The sequence below is a fragment of the Doryrhamphus excisus genome, linkage group LG22 (assembly GCF_037039965.1).
Source record: "Doryrhamphus excisus strain RoL-2023G ecotype Guam linkage group LG22, RoL_Dexc_Guam_v1.1, whole genome shotgun sequence".
In the NCBI taxonomy this organism is placed as follows: domain Eukaryota; kingdom Metazoa; phylum Chordata; class Actinopteri; order Syngnathiformes; family Syngnathidae; genus Doryrhamphus; species Doryrhamphus excisus.
Genome location: NC_136378.1, coordinates 12,349,233 through 12,373,744, shown reverse-complemented (window position 1 = coordinate 12,373,744; position 24,512 = coordinate 12,349,233). Strand labels below are relative to the sequence as shown.

Sequence of the window (24,512 nt, the reverse complement as noted above, 5' to 3'; positions counted from 1 at the left end):
TAAGTACATTTCAAGTGTAAGGCAAGGTGACTATAATCAGGAGATCGATTTTGAGATGTTTGAATCTGTACTACCATGCAGATTCAGGTATTTATTACATTTGAAAAGCAAGATGATGAAATGATGAAGCGGCCTAAACCTCATTAAACCTCATTAAACCAACCTCGTTAAAACTAAATGTTGTGACAATCGTACAGTAGATTCATCTCCAGGACCACATCCAAAAATCCTCAAAGTAATTGATATGCAAAAGAAATGTACGCCAAACAACTTCCCAGGCCTCATGGTAGCTTCATGTTGACGTTCTCGTCCGATTTCTGATCAACATTTGATCAAAATCTTTCACTGCTTTAGCTTCTTTAGCTAGTCGTCGCTAACACGTCTGTATTTCTTGTAGACACGTAAGGAATACTCAGTGGAATCAAACGACACCATCAGTAGTAAGATATACTCCCTGGCAGAAATGAGGAAGGTTGGTAGTTCCAAAAACAGTAGCTTTGTCAAACTGAATGCCATCTATTGTCCCACAATCCACAATAAGCCTGACTCTCGTTGGAACTAGATGTTTCCAGAGCGAGACAATGAGGTCGATGACTTTTTCAAGCTGCTGAACGCTATGTTCAAGTGGGATCAGAAAAAGAGAATCACACCCAGCCGAATCCTCCGGCACCCATTCATCAGAGGGAGTTACCTCTACAACAGCCCCAAACTCGGCTTGACTCAGGGACCAAATCAGACCTCCAAAAGGACATGTCGGAAGAAGAAGTGCACCATGAAACACGTCCACAAAGGATGCCGATGCGTCGTTGGTTCTCCTCATAATATCGTTGACAAACACCCCTTCAAGACAAAGAAGATGCACTGTATCAAACGTTTATTCTGCTGGATGAAGGACAAACTTTTGCTTGAAGATGCAGTAGGTCACATGGTGCCAAATATCCAAAGTCTGACTTCTTGAGTGTGCATGTTTACATTTGTGTGTTTTCTCCCATACAAAGCGTACCTACCTACCGTTGCAAAAACATGACGGGAATATTGACTCGGAATTGTAAATACAGTCATCCCTTGGTTATTGGAATTCATTTGGTTGTAGGCCTGGTTTGATTTTCTGCAAAATAAGATCCTTATTTATAGATGGAATATTTTGATATATATTTTTGACTTTCTAAATATGGTTTTTAACAGTTTTGTTAGAACCCAATACAGTAGACATAATAGGAGAAAATAAGACATAATAAAGAAATTAGCATTAGGAGAGTTCCTTCTCCTGTAATGGCTACTATCTCATCAATGTTACATTGCTGACACCTAGTGGCCAGTCAGAAACACTACATACTACAACGTGTCATTCAATGTGTTTTATATTTTACTTTACTTCAAAATACTTCTTAATTTAAGCCAAAAATAATTTGGGGTCGCAAAAAATACGCCTTAAACACGTGTACTTTTGGACTAATAATATTTTAATTCTTTTAATAACCAGATTCTTAGTTAATCATAGAATTAATCATCCCGAGTTGGGAGTACAGGTGGTCCTCGGGTCACGAACAAGTTCCTAGACTGATGTAAATCGGGACTTACTGTAACCAACTAAACTGAAGTAACTAAAGGAAGTCCTAAGTCACTCGCACTGTAAAGAAGAAGACAAATAATAAGTAAAAAGGTGGCCGACTGACAACAGATCCAATTTTGTCTCGTCACTTTTGTGGGGACGAAAATGACCAAACAACCATCTTTATTTTTCATAAATATAACAGGCTTTTTCTCCAAATGGTAGCAATAAAGTTTTATTTTTCATATGAACTGAGTGATTTTGGACTTTTTGTCTTTTACAAGTAGTATGTTGTATTTTTTTTTTCTTTGATCAAACTTGCAAAAAAATCTAGCATATTCCAAGAACGATGGACATGAAGATAAGGGGATTTATTGCTGAATGTTAAAATGAATACACATTTAATTTTTTTCACCAAGTGGAAAGAAAAGAAACAGTTTGCTGACTGCTTTTTCCATGCACCCAACTACCAGTACCACTAGGACATGCAGGGGGGGAGGGGAGGGGGGGAGGGCTGGGAGGGACAGAGGAAAGAAGAGAAAGGGGGGGAAATAATAATGGAGCCAAACTGCTTGACATACATGATGGGGCTGTGTGTGGCTTTGTGTGTGGCTTTGTGTGTGGCTTTGTGTGTGTGTTTGTACGTGTATGTGCTTAGCTGTGTATGCTGTGTGTGCACGTCAAGGGTGGTACTGAGGGACTGGGGGTCTCGGGTGAGGAGAAAGAGGGCGGGAGTGTTAACAATTCAACTAGCTCTAGAAGCACACTACCCTCACTTGCAGTATTTCCACATTGCAATTCCCAGATTGATTACAGTGATAATAAGACAAAACTAGGCAGACCTCAGAGCCGTGAAGCCAATTAATGCTTTTTAAGTAGAATTCTAATATGATTCCCCTGAATTGAAGGGGGTTCCTCTTTTTCAAAGGTGTTTTTCTCTGTGATCCATGCATCTCCTGTGTGAAAACAATATTAAAACCAACTCTTAAGAGTGAAGATTATTGTTGGAGGGGGTGTCTAGAGCCGATGCACTGTACTACATATCTGAAATGCACGGGTTTCTGACATGATCTCTCGACTATTTGTTTGCTGTTCACTAATATGTAGCCTTGATTCATCGATGCTTCTTCGGGTCTGGAAGGAGTAAAGAACGACATGATTGTGAGGGGACAAAGGGGGGAGGGGGGGTTACACAAGAGACATACAGAGCATTCAGTCAACATGACCAAGCAACATAAGTTTACCAATAAAAGTATAGAAATGCATACTAACGATGATGTCATTAGTGTTGCTAAATTATAAATAAAGACAGACGCCACTCTTCTTTAACATTTTGACCATCTTCCACAATCCATATGTCAGATGAGAACACGTGTCTTTCTTGGAGACTCCAAATTGTCCATGAATGTGAGTGTGAATGGTTGTTTGTCTATATGTGCCCTGTGATTGGCTGGCCACCAGTCCAGGGTGTACCCCGCCTCTCACCCCAAGACAGCTGGGATAGGCTCCAGCACCCCCGCGACACTCATGAGGATAGGCGGTAGAAAATGAATGAATGGAATGAAACCTGCAATAAAAGTGTGTTGTTCTGGCGATTAAGTCCAGAACTAATCTTTGACTGTGTCTGCTGAATGCCTTATAACATGCATTTGACTTAATATAGCATTTTTATGCTTGAAAATGCTTAATTTAGGCAATATTTTGGAAAAACTGATCGAGTGAAGCCACAATATTCATTACCGGAACTTTTTTCAGGGAGTACTGATTTTACAGCGAGGATTGCAACGAAGCAATGTCTTTGCTACCACTAAGTTGCCGTGGCCAACCACGAATAAGAGTCAAGAGTAGTCAAGAAGGGAGTGTGAAATGTCGGCGCAATGCGCTATTTCCTCGGTGTTAGCTCCTACAATAAGAATGTCTTATATACGTATAAGGTATAATAATAATAATAATAGCTTGTCTATAGCCTCTATATATTCTCTATGTAGTCACTATAGCTTGGTTAGTATGCAGGTAGCAACATTGGTTGGTGACAGTTTTTGGATGTTTTTTTAAGAGGGCTTTGTTAATGAAAAACTGCAGCTATCTAAAACACACAGAAAAGCGAAAGGTGTGTTTTTGTCTCACATTGGGATTGTCGAAGATGGGCAAAATTCCAAATTCCTATTAAGGGACTGTTTGCAACCTCAGGCGGCTGCCGACCGGGTGCGAACTTGCTGCAAATAACTTGCTATAAATTGTTATGTTGTTTTAATCCGCTAATATTTTATATATTATATTAACATATTTTAGTCAATGTTGTTCTTACTGTATATATTTACTGGTTTAAAAAGTATTTGCAAACAGTCCCTTTAATGCAAATGATGTCCTTTCCTATGAGAGCAGTGAAAGTGGATGACATTCCAATATGGTGAAAATAGCACACAAAGAAATGAGGAACCCAAATCTTGCCACATCAGAAATAAAAATGTTGTCTCGGGTGCAACATGCACGCCCACTTTCACACCTTTGGAAATTAAAAAAAAAAAAAAAAAAGTCTGAATCGCCCGTCAAAGTTCTCTGCACAAATCCGAAACCACGACCCTGACATGTATGCTTCCGAGGGGGGGGGGGTATGTGATGTGATTTTGGCCTGCAAACGTCGATGCGGTGACAGCTTCCTCTTACTCCAGTGATGTGATGGGGAAGTCCTGAGACACAGTGCGGCTCTCAGCTGCTGGCATAGGAAATGCGTGGGCTTGGCAGTCCACAAGAGGCCAGAGTCAGGCTGGATTTCAACTGGTGGGTTTGATGGGCAATGACTGCTCACAAGGGGAAGGGGGGGTCAGTGCAATGGAGATTCTGGCGCACACACAAACAAACAAACACGTTCACACTCTCAAAAGCAACCCCTGTGTTATGGCAGCACCCTGGTCACGTACATGAGACTGATGTCACATTCCCATTCACTATTCCACAAAAAAAAAATTTAAAAAAATCAAAGCTGTGAATGAATGACATGCGTTCATCCAAAACTACCCCCGCCAGTGACAATGTCCCTGTGAGACGAGCGTGCTGCGTGGATCAAAACCATGTAAACAAACACCTTTTACACAGAAGGACTCAATATTGCATGATGACGTACTCAGATCACAGTTCAAAAAGAGGAGGATCCCAAATCAGAGAAAAAAAAACCCAAAGCAAAAGTAAGGAAGAGGATTGGTCTCTATAAAAATGAGAAGTCTTCATAAGAAAGGCTACAAAACTCAATGGGACCTCCGACTTCAGCATACAGCAAAAGGCACCACAATATTATTCTATTTATCTAACTTGTGAAAAAATTGGCACATATTTTTTCATCTCTTGTACTGCTGTAAATCAAAAAACCTTTACATATAAATATCCCCCCGCCCCCGGTTATAAAAAAGTCTTTGCTGTTAGCTAGTAGACAATTTTTGCTGAAATGAAAATAAATATTTCATTTGTTTAGAATATCTGTCTGTTATACAAAATAAAAATATTTCTCCTTGGTGCAGGTCTCTAGTCCAGAAGAAGAAAGAGGCGTGTGCGAGGTGGAATAGTGTGTGTGGGAAGGGAGTTGGGGAGGGCTGCTTGGGTGAGTGTTGGGGGATGGGGGATGGGGGGGTGGCAGGGAGGCCGGTTTTAAAGGGGCATGTTGTCTGACTTGAAACGCTGCGACTGAGAGCTTCGACTCTGCCCGTTACTTCGAGTCCCCGGCCGACTGAGTCCGCGATGAGTCCGTGTGTCAGCCCCTGACGATGGATGGTAACCTGCCACGCTTAAGGGCAGGTCCATGTTCATGTTCTGCATACTGAGGAAAGGCGTGCGCTCCCCTTGACCGTCATCTTCCTCCTCCTCTTCCTCCTCTTCTTCTGATTGGCTGAAACTCTGTGACGTATAGTCCCGTAGGCCCGCAGACCTCTGAGAGACGTGTCCGTTGACGCGGTTGCGTCGAGGGCGGCGTCGACTCCGGATGGGTTCCCTAGAGGAGGCGTACTCCTGGGTAGTCTCATAGGCCTCTTCGTCAGGGAGGCGGTAGGGGCTTGATGGGAGACTTCCTGTGCTCTCTGTCAAGTATGGCCGCCGCGGTCGCCGAGGCTGCCTGTACAAACTGCGATCCTAAAACACCGAAGACCACAAGTGTAAAAAGCATTTGTTACACCAACACATTCCTAGCGCCGATGCCTGACATTCTCCAACATGTGTGGAAGTTTGCGTGTTTTTTTCCTCCCACATTCCAAAATATGCATATTAGGGTAATTGGACGCTTAAATTTTCCGTAGTCGTATCCATTTTCCCTGTGATTGGCTGGCAACCAGTCCAGGGTGTATCTGCTTCACAATACACTCAGCAAATGACACAAAACGATACACAATATTGGATTCAGAAGTGATATTTTAACATTACTTTGACAACTACAACAACAAGGTATCGGCCTTTTTCATTTAACTGTCCCAAAGAAGATCACAGTAGACCCACAGTTCCCATAATCCCGAGACGAAGTAGCTAAGTATTGAAGTAGACGCTCCTATGACATGTTTATTTTGATAGTCTTATGCAATGATCATGTTTTGATCAGAAAAATCTTAAGTAACTTTGATCAAATGTTGAATTACTACAGCTTCTACTTTGCCATTATCACCGCCGCAGCTGTTGATGCTGGGAACACCGATTTCGATTGGGTTGCAAGGTTTATAGTGTGTGTAAAGCACTCAATGCGCGGTTCCAATCCGGCCTTGCGCACTGCCATTTCCATGTTACGTGTGTTATCATTCCTAGTATTGACGGCATAATTCCCAGTGTGATTGGCGTCTGGGTGACCTGTTCTTACCGCAAAGCTTGTCGTCATGTTACACTTACTATTCTATTTCTATTTTGATTACTTCCTGTAAGAAAACTGGAAGTCAACCATTATGTTCAAGAGTAAAAGTTGTACAGTGTGTTTACATACATCAGGACAGCGTAGCAGCGGCTGGTCGTCATCTCTGCGGTAGGCTGCAGCGGCAGGTGGTAAGGAGAGGGCGTGGCTTGTGTTAGGTGAGGTGATATGGAAGGTGGGGACCTGGGGTGGCAGCGGGGGGTAGTGGAACTCCACCGGAGATAAGCGCGCTGGTGTGGTCAGTGCTGACACATACCTATATAAAAAGGCAACACATGGTCAGTGTAAATTTACTAGTTAAAGGTAAAGGATAAACAGCTTACATGCATTTATTATTGTACCAGAAAGGCATCCATTAATTCTACAATACGCCCTACCATAAACCCAGTGTCGTGTTTCAATGTTTATATTTCTAGTTTGGCCTCAGTTTGAAAGGATAGTTGAAATAAAAAAAGCTTCGTCAGAACTAACCAAAAGTCCATTTAATTAGATTTACGGCCTTATTTGATCGCTTCTGAGCCTCTATTGTATTTCAATCACCTGAAAACTTCCGAGTTGTACACACTTTCTACCACTAGATGTCGCCAAAAGCTAAATGCACGCTACACGGACTGGGCCTCGTGACCTACTCAGCTGAAGCAAAATCTTAAAGACACAGTAAGCAATGATTGTGGTTTCATACACTCAGGCGCCCTCTACCGTCTTGGAGTGTAACTACCGCTTAGTTAAGGTAAATGGAAAGAGAAGTAGTAATGGTAATTTATGAACAGGCTGATGTTGATGTTACTAACTCAACACTAATAATGATACAACATGCACTTTCAGATTGTTTTCTGGTGTGTTTAATACACAATAACAGGCTTCAATATTTTGACACTGACAGGGTAATCAGGACCAGCATTGTTCAAGCATGAATGACACTAACAGATCTGCCAACCTGGCAGAAAAGAGTATGAAGTCTTGAATCTCGTCCCCACTGCCTCTCAAGCCCTTCCTGACACCTCACTGCCCCCCCCTCAGGATGACCCGCCCCACTATTTGATAAGCACTGTTATAGACTAAAAGAAGGTATTCCGTGTTCCTCAAAATGGCTTATAAAAGCTGTTATTTTAAGGTCAACTGACAGCAGGTCTCCAGAAAAAGAAGATGTTGCTACCTGTCACTGTGCGGTGAATCTCTTAGCGAGTCATAGGAATCCCCGTACTGCATTCCTGGACTGGATACCTCCGTACAGCCCCAGTGGGCCGCCCTCCTTGCCATACAAGCTGGACTGCTGCATTTACTGGTTCCAACAGAGCTGGACAGCCCACCTGACTGGCAGTCGGAATTCATACTGTCTGTTCTCTCCATGCTCCACGTCTGCTCCTCATGTCTGCAGATGTAAGGGTTTAAAAAGGTTACAGCCGCACTGAGAAGGCAGGGGAGGGGGGCATTTAAGGCAGAAAAATGACAAAGCGTATTTAACATCACTAAAGAGTAGATTCACGCTTTTGGCACGAGTTCCATGGCGTGAACGGCGAAAATGCACGAGTAATTGAAACACCGTTCACTCGTCCTTTCCCCCCCAAACACTCCTGCTAGCTTGACATTCTTTTAGTTTCAGATCAACATTTACAATAAAAGTGACAGCTCCATTGTTCACTAGGTCGGAAGCTAACAAGCTAAATGCTAAATACACAATCCACACAGTTTAAATGCATTTACAGTTTAAAATGTACAACTATGATGCATTCAAGGACCGCTAAATCTCAATACTTGACAAAAACGTGAAGCATAGAGACAAATTTAACAAAATTGTGGGCTTTTTAACAGCAGTGTTTTCCACTCACACTTGCGGACTAGTCTCAATTTAACAATATGAGCCTGCACGGGGAGAACATGCAAACTCCACACAGAGATGGCCGAAGGTGGAATTGAACTTGGGTTTCCTAGCTGTGAGGCCTGTGCGCTAACCACTTTACCCCATGCAGCCGAAAAAGCAACAAACAACAATTATCTGACTCCACTGTGTTGCACTCAAGTGTTAATGAGCACCAATGTTCTTGGTCACTTGTGTTTCTTTGTGGTATTGAAGCACATAAATAAAACATGTTTTCGCCCACTCGATGTGTTTAAAAGCTACCTGGATGCATGAGAGGCAGTGGTCGAGTGATGCGAGCGGGTAGACATTCGGCTGCCTGCGTAGTTGCCGGCACCCTCAGCTCCATGGCTGATGACACACTCCGTGGTAGGGACACTCTTGGAGATGTACTGAAAACACACACACACACACACACGTTTGTGTTTCTCAGTTGACTGGGTTTTCAAAAACATATCAAATATTCAACAACTATTGTATACATGAAGCTGTGGATGCATACAATTTGTACTGATGGGAGTTTGTGTGTCATGAAGAATGCTTGCATATGAACAATATCTCTAAAGTTCTTTTAGAGGCCATTTTGACAAGTTGTTGCATGCTATTGTTCATACAGTTTTGTCATCACTATAAAGAGTTTGGGCTTGATTCCTATTTTGCATAGTATGAGACATTTAATATTCTAATACTTATCGCCGTATGAACTTGAACCTTGACTCTGTTTTACATTCAATATGTCCAATGTGTTGCACTCAAGAAAGCTTATTTGGCAAATTTGTCTGACCTCAACATACCTTTTTTTCCATCAGACTCAGCAGTTAATAAGCATGCATCGTTAGCAGTATTGTGCCATGCAGTGTGGAACTCGCGCTATAAAATGATGTTTTAAACTTCGTGTATAAGTGGCTGGATATCACCAGTCCAGCTTTTCCAACCACAATGTTGAGTGTGTGTTTTTGTAAAGGTATATTATTTGATTCTGACATGAGAATTACTGTACCTGTACCTTTCTCTGCTGTGTGTTTCTACTGTTTGGACTCACATCAACCATGGGAATTTCCTCGGGACCGGGCCCGGGGTGGTTGGGCCCATTGGCCAGCATGCGGTTTGGCTGCTCCACACACTGATTCTGGTTCTGATGTAGATGATGTTGCATCTTCTTCCTGTGCTTCCTGCAAGTTTCAGAACATGGAAACAATGAAGAAGTTGTAGAACATCTCACAGGGAGTCATTGTGTGACTATTCCGTCCTTATTGGTTTAAGATAGTGAGTAAGTTGCCCATATTTATGTTTGTCATAATTATGTTTTTCATTTTTATTCACCTACCCCCATGACAATTGGTGTACACCTGGGGGTATGCGTACTGCACTTTGGCGACCTAAAGCAATTCTACTAAAGCTCTGTATAAAATTACTGAAATAACTTTTTGTTGTAGGTCAACGCTTGAGAGAATGGATGCCAACTTGCGCACGAAGCTCCCGTCAGACCATAATAGACGGTTAAACAATGAATGTGTACTGATGACTTTGTATTGGTTTGAAAAGGCACATACTTGGTTTTGCAGTAGGCCACCACACAAACAATGCCAACCACCAACAAGGCCACACAGATGCCGGTGATGGTCAGCACCCGCCTTTGGTAGAGCTCCTCTGCCTCTGTGAAAGGAAACACACACACACACACACACACACACACAAGCCGATTCGCATCCACACATTGCAGACATAAAAACAAAAACACACAAAATAAGCACAGCACACATACACAAAACACACACACACACACACAGCATGAGCATGACTTACAGTACTTATGAAGCATATTACACAGTTTGTTGGCTAAGATCTGCACGTGAACATTATTTTTAAATTGCCCTCATGCCTTTCTGTTCATACACCAAATGATGAAAATGTAACTTGCTGCATTCGATGATCAGCTCATTGTTACATGTCTATTTGTTTTAGATACGCTACAGTCATCCAACGTTTCTATCACACACAATACAAATCTACAAAGCATTATGAAAGAGGACAGACATCTGAACACAAGCGTGCATGAATGCAAAAAACTGAAAATAAATTAGACATTTTTGGTTTACACCACAGTAGGAAAGTTTTACCAAAGTCTGTGCAACTAAAGAAATATCACTTTTATTATGTTTGATTATATAACTTGGGGAGTTGGTGTGACGTCATCATCAAAATCTTATCTCTTTCTGTGATTATTTTGAATTCATTCTCATAGAAATTGCTGTTTCGGTGCTCAGTGAACGGAGTGGGGGGGCGGACAGGAAGCAGGAAGTGGTGATGTGTGTTGGCATGGGTTACGACAGCAACCGTAGCCCTAATTAATTAGAGAGAATTCAAATACTGCAATAAAAGCCTGTTTTGCCGACCATGTCTGGTGCTTGTGTGTCTCACCCTTGTTACAGTAACATTACTGACGCATAGTTCTTCAGAAGTCTTTCAAAACGGAACTAAAGCGCCTGTGCAACCCGGTCAGAATTGATCTAAGAACAACTAGCAATTTTCCTTCATATCTTTTGTGCTTTTATGCCAATATGGATGTGAAATTGTATTCATTATGGTCTTAAAATTGACTTGTTGAAACCTACAGCGACCCTGTGAGACCACACATGAGCATTGATCTTGAACGGAATTGAGCTCATCACCAAACTTTTAGGCCAACGTGAAGACTTCCTGTTTGCTATGAAATAGTGACAGATGACTATGTAATCCGTGTGAAGTGAGCACTAAAGTGTTGAGGATTATCAGATCAAAACGGCAGCCAGAAAGAATGAGAATAGCCAATCCTTGAATGTTTCAATAATATCCTTTGAGAGGTTCAGATGACAGCAAACCACAAGAAACCTATGAACTCATCTGCAAAGGTTGAATCCAGGCAACTTGACATCAATTTGAAAGCTTTCGTTGTGGTTGCACAGTCCTGTGTCCTATGTACTCACTTCACACTGTAAAGGAACGGAGTGAGGCTGTAAAAACAGGATATCAGAGATCATATTAATTTGCACTACATTACGATTGTCAAGCTCTATGGAAGTCCCCAGTTCTTGAAATTACTGGTGACCCAGATCCTATTTAAATTGGACTACTGTGGTGTAACGCAGAGAACTGAGAAAGGCAAGTGCAACAACACAATGACAGAGGAGACAACCAAGGCAACAGGAAGGAGTAAAGGAGGGTAAAGGTGGGAAAAAAGAAAGTGATAAGGAGCATCAGGAGAAAATGATGAGTAGGAGAGGGACAGGGCTGAGAGGGGAACAGGAGGATAAAAGTGGTCCCCAGAAGCTACAACATAAGACTGTGCCTTCATCAACTTAAAGTGGATTTGAAAAGCTTGTCGGTCGTGCCCAGTAAGTAATTTCAAAGTCATATACCAGCTAACGGTGATTTCAGTTACTTTGCGTCATCTAAATTATAGCAAAACAAAACACGCAATCAATCAAAATAAGCTGTGCTCCTTTAAGAAAGAAAGACACCGATTGAAAAATACAGGTGGTCTTCAGGTTATGGATGACTTCCATTCCTACGACGCGTCATAAATTGAATATTAAGTTGGAACTGAACACATGAAAGACATAAAAACATATGAATAAAAACACTAAATACAAGAAGACACTGAACAAATTTGCCTGGTTATTAGTGTCGCTTTCATAGGAGCGGATCCTTCAACATGTTCAAGGATACCATAGCAACATGGCGGTTAAGTGTCATGTTCCTCACTGCGTGGATGTGGGCTGAGATGACGGTTGAGTTTGCTGATGTTTCGCCTCCTCTCCATCCTCACAACGCAGATGAGTAGCTGTTACAATACCATCTTTATCCTTAATGATGGCCACACTAAGCACGTTGTGTATTACGTTTTTCATGAAATTTATGACCTCGCATTCGTAACCACAACACATCGCAACACGGGTCATTGTGAACTGAGGACCACCTGTAACTGTAACCGTGAAATACGCGAGTCCAAGTAATCTTTACCTACCAATTCATCATTTCACCTCCAGAAACGGGGTTAGGGTTTTTGAATAAATGCCCTGAGAAAAGATTGATGAGCCTACGGCAATCTTGGCCCTGCATTGTATGAGAGTCACATGGTGGCGAGATACAGAAAGCCGTAGGGAATCGGGAATCGGGAAGCGGGAAGCGGAGCCAACATCATTTGTGATTTAGGACTGGCTCACCGTTTGTCGGAACTCTGACACAATCAAGGGAAAAGTAAGTAGAACAATGTGGCCAGCATCTTGTCTATCTTTTGGTCATAATTTGCAAAAATGGATTATTATATTCGCACATGTTGAATAGAGCTTTTTTTCTACAGTCCATCTTAACTCTAGACCATTTATATCTTTTTTGGTTGCTGTTTTCCTCTGCTCTTTCTAGCTTTAAAGCATTTGTCTCCATGAACATTAGTCTTCCTGCTTAAGCGAGTTAGTCTGTAAGAAGAGTGCATGCAGAGAAGGGGAGGGATGTTGCATGTCTTAAAATCAGGTTAGTGGGCGGGAGAAAAGGAGGGACAGGTTTGTTGGTTTTTAAAAAAAGGTGGCACAATAATGTGTGACTGTAACACAATCTTGGCAAACTCTTAAAGCACAGCAAAATAAATGATAATTTTCCATACCCATAAATTCAATTCTGAGAAGCTCTGCCAGCACAGAACGTTGGTCAAAAAAAGGAAAGAGACAGACAGGGTCAGCTGTAATGTCCACTTTGGAGAGGATCTGCTGTATATTATGTTCCTTCCCTGTTGTACGCTGAACCAGGAAGTTCATTAGTGCTGTGGAATCTGTCACTCGTGGTGATTGACATGTGTGCCGTCCAGTAACAGACAGACAAGTCATACAAGCTCAGCTCTGTAAACCCCAGAAATTCCAGGAAAACAAACAGAACCATACAAAACTCCAAAGCAAAAAGGGAGAAGATGAGCCAAAGGAAGTAGGAAAGAGAAGTGAGCAGGCAGGAAAAGGCATGCAGAGACCCACAGACGATGATAGCGAGACGAGAAGCTGCATCACTTACTGTCATATTGACTAGAGCGCTTTTATGGAACATTGGACAGAAACACAAAACAAACACCAAAGAAAAACACAACAGACACCAACCAAAGCAGTGAGATGCTAGAACAAAAGCAGCACAGCACAAATGACGGAAATTAGGTTGATGTTGTAACTCATTTGACAAATGACAGTTGTAATCATTTTCTACTGATTACAGTAAAAAACACAAAGTATCTCCTATCCCCGCTCAACGCTGTTAGAAGCTTGCGTGTGGGTTTCTGTTGCTTGGCATGCATTAGAACTCAAAAAAGGACCCAATCTTGTCCACCAAGACCTGCTCTACATTTTGGAGAGGGCTTTACGCTCAGGACACTAAATAAGCAGACAGGAGGGCATCGCATGGACCCCAAACAGCAGGGAGTGTTCTTTCAACAAACGTGAAGAACAATGCGAATGCAAGCTAATACAAATAAATCAAAGAAAGCATAGACAAGACAAGGCTTGGGGATGGAATCATATATTGTTAAGAAAGACAAAGTGTATCCCGGAGAAAGACGTCGCTGATAAGCAGCGAGGAAATCAGGTGGATTTGCAAAACAAAAGCACCCACGGTGGACCCTCACAAGTTAAATGTGGTTTACGTGGAGTGTTTTCAAGTGAAAAGCAACTAAATTGAGCGTTTCCGATAAAAGTAAAACTCTATATCAGGGGTGGGCAAACTACGACCCGGGGGCCACATCTGGCCCGCTAAGTGTTTAAATACGGCCCGACCGTTTTTTCCAAAGTATTTCATTGAAACATACAACCTGGCATCATGGCTTGAGCCAACATTTTGATGGTTTAAGTAGCTTTTTTTTCAATTTGGTTATTTGTTTGTTTACAAAGTGCTCCTGAAAACAGGGACGCAAGCACATATAGCAGGTTGCATGACACTTTTACAGATACAATCATTCCAGGTGGACTGTTAGAATTATGTGTGTAAAATATATAGTCTGCGAGTCCAAAAGTTTGCCCACCCCTGCTCTATATGCATACCTGCAAACAATAAAATGTGTCGTGAACCTTACCTTTGATGAGTCCCACCTTCAGTAATGTTTTCCTTTTTACTCAGTCATTGTCATTATTATTGTCCTCTTTGGCTCATTATTGTGTATACCCTTGGAAAAGCAAAAGGAACTCAGATTTATCCCATCTCACACAGGTTTTGGTTTGGATTCTGAATTGTTGTTGGACTATTGAACCACACAATGCTACAAAATATTGGTCAAAAATAGACTTAATCAATATTTGAGCACAGAGGGTCCGCTGTATGCAGCGGGGACATTTTGACCCCAGGGTTGTCGTTGAATTCTTGTTTTTGAGTTGAAAATGTTGCCACATATGAAGTTCCTTTTGTGGGTGTAAGATATGTACATATTTTGAATGAGGGTTCGAACATAGCTGCTCATTTTTGTCATCTCCAACCTGTTTTCCTCACAGCTAAACAGTATTTAAGTTGGAAAGATGATTATGCATTTTTGACCTTGAGCGACTTATAGTCCAGAAAATACAGTATTTAAATTGAAATGTTAGCCTGAGACAGAGTGAGGCTTGCTGGCTAATTACTTATATAAAGATAAATTCATCACATCGTGACCCCAGTGTTGTCATCTTTCTATTGTCATTGACGTAACTCGATATCAGACACCCAGGAAGATTCTATTCAAAATTTGTCCACATGCAAATATAAACTCATGTAACAAATGACCCATTGGTGCTGAAGATGACGTCACAGTAGCAACAGCAGGCTTTGGCCTCATTCAACCTCCATTCCGAATCCATCCTCCATCACCACAGAGGCAAACTCTCATCAGTAACAATGACTAATGTTTCTGTGTCTCATTACTTTGCTTGGCTTGTTAAAACACCCCACTTTAGTTGATTTCACTCGCCAATGTATGACACTCTGCACTCACGGCAGCTGTGACTGGCAGGTATTCAAAACTGAGACTGAGTACATTGTTCACCACATAAAGACTTGCATTTATGGGCTTGCTCCAACTATGCAGTTTAAGGCCATATGCTGTATTTCTGTACTGTACTCTAATGTACACCATGCCCCACTTCACTGTTGGCTGTTTCCTGTACTTGGATTTAAAAAATGCTGCAGTTCATTTGGACGCAAATAACAGGTGGGTGTGTACTATCTTTACTATGTCACTATGATGTCATTACCACAAAACGGGGTCCGCACATCAGAGATGGCAACTGTAAAGCTGAACTTTACAGTGCAAATTAAAGAGAAAGAGGTTCAGTTTGATGTTGAATGACAACTGGAAAACATTTCAACATAAAAAATGGACTATATCTATTACCAGCTGACAAGAGCCTGCTTCGCTTGGTGGGCGGAGAAAGAAATGCTCAATCAAGTCAAGAGGACTCTTCTTGTTTGTTAAAGACCACAAAAACCCTCTAAAAAACTGGTCACTCCAAAGACAAAATCCAGAGAAGGAAACTCAGTGATGTTGTTTATGCAGGGCAGTACAGTACAATGACTTCTACCGTGGAGAGACCAGGTGACCCTGATACAAATACAACAGCAGTTTCTTTGAGCCCACAGTCAGCAGTTCATTTGCCTCTCAAAAAGGAGCGACATTCATCTGACGATGAAGAGGCCATGTACGTATGTCAAACTGGAAAGAGAATGTTTGTGCTATCACCGGACTGGTCGCCAGCCAATCACAGGGCACCAACATTTCTCCCCCAAAGATTGTCTCATTCCACTGGAAAAGTGGCCACTAACAAGCTGTTATGCCACCAGGAAACCAAACAACCTATTGTTCACCAGCCAGGCCGGGCCACAATGACAACAACAACCCTAGTGTGCCCACCCCCAGGGGACGCACTCACCTGGGACATAATTGTGGAAAATCCAACACCTAAAATTGCATTACCAAAGAAACCTTTCGGACGAAAGGTGAAACATCAACAAATGGGAAGAGTCCACTTGCCTGGATTCAACCGTGACCTGGATGACTGGTGTACTGTTCGAACATCTACCAGTAACCGAGCAGCACCAATGGGTCATTTGCAAAAAGCACGGCATGCAGCAATCTGGCTACAGCAACTTTAAAAGACAGTATATCACTTGAGAAACACCTCAGTATACAATATAAATGTTGCATTTATATCAGGAGTCGATCCATTTCCGATATATCTGTCTAGTACGTAGGAGTGAAGAAAAGGGGCGGGGGCACACAAGCATGCAGCCACCCATCTCTCACTCTCAACACACAACCGCTCCAATGTAGCATGCCGCATCTCAGTGGGAGGCAGACAGGACAAGTGCAAATGGACATACTGTAGAAACCGGCCATGACGGAGTTTTCACAGCGGTCCCCCGTATAGTCATTGGGACACCTGATGGAGGGAGAACAGGACACAGAGGGAGGAGAGAAGGGTACGGGGTTAAAGAAGAGAAAGGTTGCAGGAGGATAAAAAAGGAGTAGTCCACAAGAGGGGAGGAGAAAGGGGGGCGGGGGGGGGGGGGGGTAGAGACACAAGAAAGCACAGAGAATGTTGAATTAGAAACAACACGATCCACAAAGTACAGAAAAAGAGAGATGGCTTGTATACTGTGACATCACCGCCATCAATATGACATCAGTGATACAGTAAAAAGACATCATCACAATCAGGAAGTAGGAGAGGTCAAACACACATAACACATACCGTACAAACACTTAATGTTTCGGCTTGTTGTACAGGAACACTAAACACGTGTCCTTTTGAAGATCAATATACTTTGTCTAAAAGTTGACATATGTGAATACTGCATCGCCGCTGCGGTTCAGTTGTGTACAATTGGCTGGAGAAGTGCTATCAGACTCATTGGCATGTGAAGCACGAACGCAACAACAACAGCCCTGGGGTCCACCATTGTTGTTGTGTCAGAAAATGTTCATTCATAAAGAGTGGAAGTGCCCGTCATTTGTTAGCCGCCTGTCTGGAACGGCATTAGAGATCAAATGTAGAGCATTATTCTTCGCTTTTCATTCATTTCTCTGGTACATGTTAAGGTTGTGTTGTCAGGGTAACCGTAATGATGTTGCTGACTCACAACTGGAAAACAAACAATGGTCTCCCATTTCAGTGTTATGCCAAAAACATGTGACAAGTGAGAAAAAAACAAAACACAAATACAATATTTCAATTCATTTCACACCTGAAGCAAGAACAGATGTGACTAGCAATATGCATTTAGTGTGCACTTATTTTGCTGTGAGGATGCACCAAATCTGTCAAAAATGTATTATAGTAAATTGACACACATACACAGAGATTGAATAGAATATTTTTGGTGTGTTTTGGGAGACATTAAAAGCATTGTTTTGCTTCTTGGTTACTTCCGAGCTGTTAGAAATCCTACAGCTGTCAAAGTCAAGACCGTGATACTAACAATAAGCTTCTAGCCGCATCCCAAACTTGGATATTGAATTTGCAAAAGTGCAGTATTGACAGTGACAGTTGGAATCTGAGACACAGTGTAGCCTCAAGCCTGGTCGTCAAGCCAGAGAAGGGGTTCTCCAAGCCCCGTTGCCCTGTTTCTACACTGCACACTACAATAATAAACACATTGTTAGTTTAATAGCTAACATCTGCTTAAAATGAGCTACAATGGGCTCTAGAATCTGGTCAACATGCTCAATGTTCAGTAGAAAATGCTTGCAGAACCCTTCGCTCATGTATGCAGTCCACAACACTTGCCGGGTATCCTTCGCTCCTCTTTCTCAGCGATAACTGGCATTTTGAATTAATTACAGAAAAAAAAACCTTGAAAGAGCCCACTCAGCAATTCTTAATAGTTATAAATAGAGCAGAGGGAGGATGGAGACACTCAGCCCTTTACCGCCATAGCTTTCACTGTAGGACTTCTTTTAAACCACTTCCTTTACTCTTACAGGCATAGCAACAAGGGTAGTGGTCAAGTACACGCTGCTATCATCCAGCTAATGCTTGGGATTTCTTTGTTAAATAAATTACAGGAAAGGTCATCACATTTACACCATTAGGAAATGATATTATGATATGTCACGCACTATTCCTCTGAACTCTTGGTGTATGGAAATCTGATCAGTGTTGATTTTATGGATCTGTCACAGGAAATCTAAGTACTAGTACTTCTACCAATAATTGGTAATGTATGAAAGTCCTGGTTGTTATTATTTCATTTTTTTTAATTACTGCTGAATATTTATACATTTTATAATTCAAAGTAAGAAGACAAAAACATACCACTTCCACACCATGGGAGGAGAGCTATTTCACTCTATCATGTCAGATATGTCCCACCCTCGGCCATCTCTGTGTGGAGTTTGCATGTTCTCCCCGAGCATGCGTGGGTTTTCTCCGGGTACTCCGGTTTCCTCCCACATTCCAAAAACATGCTAGGTTAATTAGCCACTCCAAATTGTCCATTGGTATGAATGTGAGTGGGAATGGTTGTTTGTCTATATGTGCCCTGTGATTGGCTGACAACCAGTCTCTCGGCTGGAGACAGCTGGGATAGGCTCCAGCACCCCCATGACCCTCGTGAGGATAAGCGGTAGAAAATGAATAATGAATAATTCAAAGCATTAAAATAAAACAACCAATCGGACATATTAGTTAAGGTGATGCTACCCAGGTGTACTCCATGGTACCGCTCCGCCTTGGCAATCAACACTCCACACTAATATTTTTCTATGATCAGATTTAGTCTCTGATTGGATTGAGTAGGAGTACCTTATATTACATGAGTCAAGCAATCCACTTTGTAATGGATAAGACCGCTTTGTTTTATTCATTTTCAACCCACGCTAGTTCCTCATTGCATATAATACTGCATTTATGGTGTCCATTTACATATAATGATACCAAGTGAAGTATGACCACAGGTGGTCATATATTGGAATGGTAGGCCAGCTTCTGGCTCTCTCCCCCTTGGTGGGACAGCAACAAAGCATGGCACAAGACAGAAAAATAACATACGTACATGTATCCCTGTTGGATAAAAAGCCCCAAATTTTTACATATTTGAATGTTTTTTTCCTAAAACATTGAGATTCCGTACTTGGTTCTGTGATCCTTGAACACAACATAGTTGCGTGCTGTGACTGGCTACACTGGGACTGTGATTCCGTCAGTTCATGTTTCATTTTACATTATCATTCATTAGCGGTGAGTACCGAGAGACATTTTATACTTGAAATAATGTGTTTAATAAGTGTGTGAGGCATATTGAAGACGGGAGCTAAGTGTTCTGGAGCCCAAGATAATCTAATCCATCCAGCACTCGCTTTACTTTCAAATGTTGATCTGAAAGCGGAGGATGGTTGGATTAAAAATAGACATTTTTATTAGGGATGCTCCAATCAAGGTTTGATGCTGCACATTTGGATACCGATCACCCAGGACGGAAATCGGCTGATACTGATCACATGCTAACTTCCTGTGTTTTGGTCCACGCTGCTTATGTGTCTGTAGATCTATGGCGCTATGACATTATTCCACTGGTGGGTAAAGAGGCTCCAGAGAGTGCACCCGTCCTCCTTTTAACTCTGATATTAAAAATATACATGTTTTTCACAAGTACATTAAAAAGGCTTGGACTTCATGCACTTTGTTTTAATTCTAATCAGTGAAATGGGCCTGCTGCAGAGGTGCATGAAGGGGGATTCAACCAGTGGACAAAATGACAAAAAGCAGACAGACACAACAAAGTCTGAGATAAGAGCGTGGAGAGATAGAAATTCAACTTACTTGCAAGAAAGCTGGTTAATACCATGTATGAAGTAACAGTCTCCACCGTTGATGCAGTAGGACTTTTCTGTGTCATTGCAGTGCCTCACATGACTGACACCCAGGGACAATGTGGTGGTGGTGACTGAGAGAGAAATACGTACATTAAATACAGAGTGTAATCAATTCAGATGCCACAATCCAACATATTCTCCAGAGCAGTTTCATTTGAATAGTTAAGCTTTGTATATCGTTGCCATCATCCAAGTTACACGCTCAGATTTGTTTCCATTATTTCGACACAGTTAGGGTAGGAAAATTGATTCCTAAAAGGAACTCGATGAAACCATGCCAGCAGCCATTGTGTGTGAATGCTGAAAAGCTGAAGTAAAACTGAAATGTTTTGAAAACGTATGAAAGTTGAAGAGGAGAATGAATGGAGGAGTATTTTGGAAGTTGAAGCACTGAAGCTGGACTGAAATGCTGTGGAAATACGGTGAAATGTATATGCTGTTAAAATGTATAAATGTATAAATGTAGGACTTACATTACACACAAATGCATGTGTAATTACACACAAAGTGGGAATATTTTGAGTCTGAATAGAGCGCCACCTTGTCTTGAATGAGCTGACATTTTGACATTGGATTAGTTGATAAATGAAGGAGGGGTTAGTGGATTAAAGCAAAAGAGGCGGAATAAGACGCAGCATCGGAATAAATAGATGAAAAACGATGCACAATTTTCAATACATTTGCCACGCCTTACTTTATAAATGGACAAAAGCAGAAACTAGGAGTTACCCTATGCAGCTATAACATCGAACACATTTCTGTGGATCTGAAGAATTTGTGCCAAGTCATCACAAAGAACATTTAGGGGGTCAGAGGTCATTGATGTTTGATGGGGTCGATGTCAGGGCCACTGCAGTTCTTGGTACAGATGGATTCATTAATTAATCAACAGGAGGAATCCATAATTTACAATGTGTTGCAATATCCGATCTTTGGATATGCAACAAATGACATAATGTCCTTTCTGGCTACATAATCTTATTTAGATACTGTAGTTATTTGTTGCTCTTATGTTGTTAGTAAAGACACAAGTACATGGACGGAGGAGTGCTCACAGATCTGCACGCTGATAATACTTGTGACGTTTTCTTGTCCGACTGAGTTTTCAGCCACACAGGTGTAGTTTCCGGAGTCTTCCACACGTACTCGACTGATCAGCACCTTGGAGTTTTTTCTTCAGAAGAGAAAGAAGAAAAACCGATACATACTTGGTTAGCCCAAAATGGAATATGAAAGTCATATACAAAGGCTCCTAGCCAGTCAGGACAAGTTACTCAGTCAATTTGAGAATATACCCATTATTACTTCATGACCATTATTGCTTGATGAAGGAATTTCAGTCAGGTAAAATTTGATCTTGATCTGAAGTAGGAGTGCGCCGATTGATCAAACGTTGTATGCAGTACATAACCAAGACAGACAGTACCTTTAAGGCAGTGTTCAAAGAGTGTTTTACTTAATGCTACTACAGTAAGGTTTTATATTGCCAACATTTTGACTCCAGCTTGCATGATATATTTTCTATATGGGGAAAAAATGGTTAGTAATATAAATTAACCAGAGGTGGAGCAACTTGATTAGTATGTTGTATCGTAAGCCAGCAAGAGTAATCTACCACTATCTGGCATCATTGTTTGGCCTTGGCTGAGGTGTGCGCTCTACTGACTTTTCTTGTTTTAAGATTGTGATTCATGAGACAAGTGGTGTGTAACCATGAAAAATATCGATACATCACGAGCAGCCGCTTTGGCAGACTTACTTGTTGGTTTTTATTCTGAGGTCTTTTCCCCCCTGAAGCTCGTGTCCATCCTTGTACCAGCGGAAGGAGGGGCTTGGATTCCCTGACGCCTCACACTTCAAGTACAGTTTGTCTCCTTCCACCAGAGACTGGCCTCGCATCAGTCGCAGCTTAGGAGCGGAGGCTGGACACGAGAGAGGAGATACCGTCACATTTTGGTTGACTGACACATACAACACGCACACTCAATGTTTTTACTCGGCTGCATAACAATATGTGTATTTTCATGGTGTCTATGTGGCACAAAAATCAGTTAGAGATGCTTCAAATGTCAGGGTCCAAATGTACAGCACAGACGGAACAACAATTCTGTTTGTGTTACGTACGCACAACCTGCATAAACACAAATACTGCATGTGCACGTACATTTTTGGCGCCTTGTATTGAGTTGTGGGCTCCTATACAGCAGCTATAGCTCTAGAGCTTTCGAGAGCTTCCAGATTCTGCACCTCTTTCAGCAGTCTTTCCATGGACTTCCTGCTTCCGACCCAAACGGTCTGTTTACTTTACCCCCCCCCCCAGCCTGCCTCTAGATACGCCAACTCCGCTGTGATTGGTCACACTGCCAAGCGCTCCAGAGAACTTCGGGATATATAAGTCAGTGTGTACTGAGTGCAGGCAATCTGCAGCCCATATAAGGAAGTCCGCATTGACATCAGTAGCACTCTGTTGTAAAAAACTCTGTAAAGCGTTTGTAAATAAAGCTTGCTCATAAAACCAAGCGTGCAGAGCCATCCAAAACTTCTTTCAGGGCTCACTTCCAAATGCGCAAACCTCATTAGGGGAGAGGCGGGGTACACCCTGGACTGGCTGCCAACCAGTCACAGAGCACATATAGACAAACAACCATTCACACTCACATTCATACCTATGGACAATTTGGAGTCGCCAATTAACCTAGCATGTTTTTGGAAACCAGAGTACCCGGAGAAAACCCATGGAGAATATGCAAACTCCACATAGAGATGCCCAAATGGAAAATCGAACCCATGTCTCCCGATCCCATGACTGTGACCGTGCAGTCCTACTCAGAACGTCAAATCAACTTAAATTCCATGGTGTTTTTGAACGCAACCCCACATTACTCATAATAACACGATTAATGTGTGATTCAAATGTTGTGCTACTGTTAGAGAGACCACCATCATTTCCGGTGAATAAGGTGTGCTACTTTTTTCATAAACTTTGAACGGTGCGATGACATCTCCTATACTTCAGTACTACTACTAATCATTTAAATACGGTGCCACTCAGGAGTCAGTGAGGAAACCATCGTCCTTTCTTGGCAAAGGGCCAATTACGAGCTATATGGGAATTCATGACTAGCTTACTAAAATAGATATGAACAGTCATTTTTGATAGAAGTACCAATACAAGCTGTTTCTTATATTAAACCCATATTGGCACGTGAGGTATATTTCTTAGCTACCTTTTGAGTGTTAAATTGCTGTGTGATGATATTAGTCTTCTATCTAAGATGAGACCTTTCGGAACATATTCCATGTTTCCCTGATCTAAAGCCAATTGACAACATTTGGATGGCAATGGAAGTTTACCAAATATTTCCATGAAAATGTAAACTGTAGTAATTGTTCAAGTGGTTTCAAAATTTAATCAGGGGTGTCTACATACAACATTTATGTTTCTGTTAATAAAATACAGTAAAAAAGTGCATATAAGTGGTGACTAACCTGATTAAAATGTTTATTGTTTGAGAGCCAGAAGTGTGTGTGCATATACATGGGGGTGTTACATTCCCTCTCCTCCCTCATCAAACACACAATGCTGCTTCCTAAGAAGCTACATTGCCCCGAGTATACCCAGTTTTCACCGTGTGCTGAAAACAACCACAACAAAATAACACTAAAACTTTCAAGGCAGTTCGAGCCTCACTGCTAGCATATTTTGTTAAACAGATGAAGACCAAACCTATGTTTTGTAGCACAATAGCTTCTCTGGTAAATCCCTCCACTGACTCAAGAGCTTCTTTTTGAAGTTTGCAGATGGCCCCGGGAGAAAATCTTTAAAACATCTTCGAAAAGAACCAACAAACATTCCATTTTTTTCTTTTCTTTTTACTAGAAAACTGTGATGTTGTCCCCTAAAAGCAACAATCACACAACAGCAGTGGGGGGACGTCTGATAGGTCAGCGTGGAACTCATAACAAACGTGGATTTTTAAAAATCAGCTTCCAATTATAGTTTGAAAGACGCCAGGAAAGATGATAGTTTTCCTGCACGAGTGAGGTATAATTCTCAGTCACGCCAAAGTAAATCATTTCAGTATGAGCGGATGCCGCCTCTCTTTATGGCTTATGCCTTTTAATAAGCTGCACATCATTGCAGTCGTATTTGGGGCAGATGGGCTCGAGCCTGATTTAGTTGCTTTCTTCAATATTTACTTCTAGAGGACGGTCCGGAAGCCATTGTGTCATTTCGGAAAGAATCGACTCCTTTCCCGTGCCACTGTCCTCAACTCCATTCGAGTATGGAGCAAATATTTTGACTCGTGGGCCGCATTGAGTTAACAAAATTGTCCGGGGGGGGGGCAGAACATATTTAACACACACACTA

At 41.7% G+C, this 24,512-nt stretch overlaps 1 protein-coding gene across 2 annotated transcripts in view; it reads right to left on the bottom strand.

Moving 5' to 3' along the window:
• Positions 1–1,936: 1,936 nt before the first annotated feature.
• Positions 1,937–24,512, bottom strand: part of LOC131110128 (pro-neuregulin-2, membrane-bound isoform-like) — a 39,333-nt gene continuing 16,757 nt past the window's right edge. Inside the window, exons 2-12 of one of the 2 annotated variants that reach the window (XM_058062868.2) lie at positions 21,900–22,062; positions 21,196–21,314; positions 20,088–20,211; positions 16,648–16,706; positions 12,932–12,955; positions 9,843–9,945; positions 9,332–9,461; positions 8,554–8,681; positions 7,588–7,803; positions 6,504–6,687; positions 1,937–5,671 (exon numbers count right to left, since the gene is read on the bottom strand). In XM_058062868.2, the coding sequence (XP_057918851.2) occupies positions 5,195–5,671; positions 6,504–6,687; positions 7,588–7,803; positions 8,554–8,681; positions 9,332–9,461; positions 9,843–9,945; positions 12,932–12,955; positions 16,648–16,706; positions 20,088–20,211; positions 21,196–21,314; positions 21,900–22,062 (1,727 nt within the window). In that variant the 3' untranslated portion in view covers positions 1,937–5,194. The remainder of the gene's footprint in view (positions 5,672–6,503; positions 6,688–7,587; positions 7,804–8,553; positions 8,682–9,331; positions 9,462–9,842; positions 9,946–12,931; positions 12,956–16,647; positions 16,707–20,087; positions 20,212–21,195; positions 21,315–21,899; positions 22,063–24,512) is intronic. The other variant, XM_058062869.2, reaches the window with a different exon arrangement.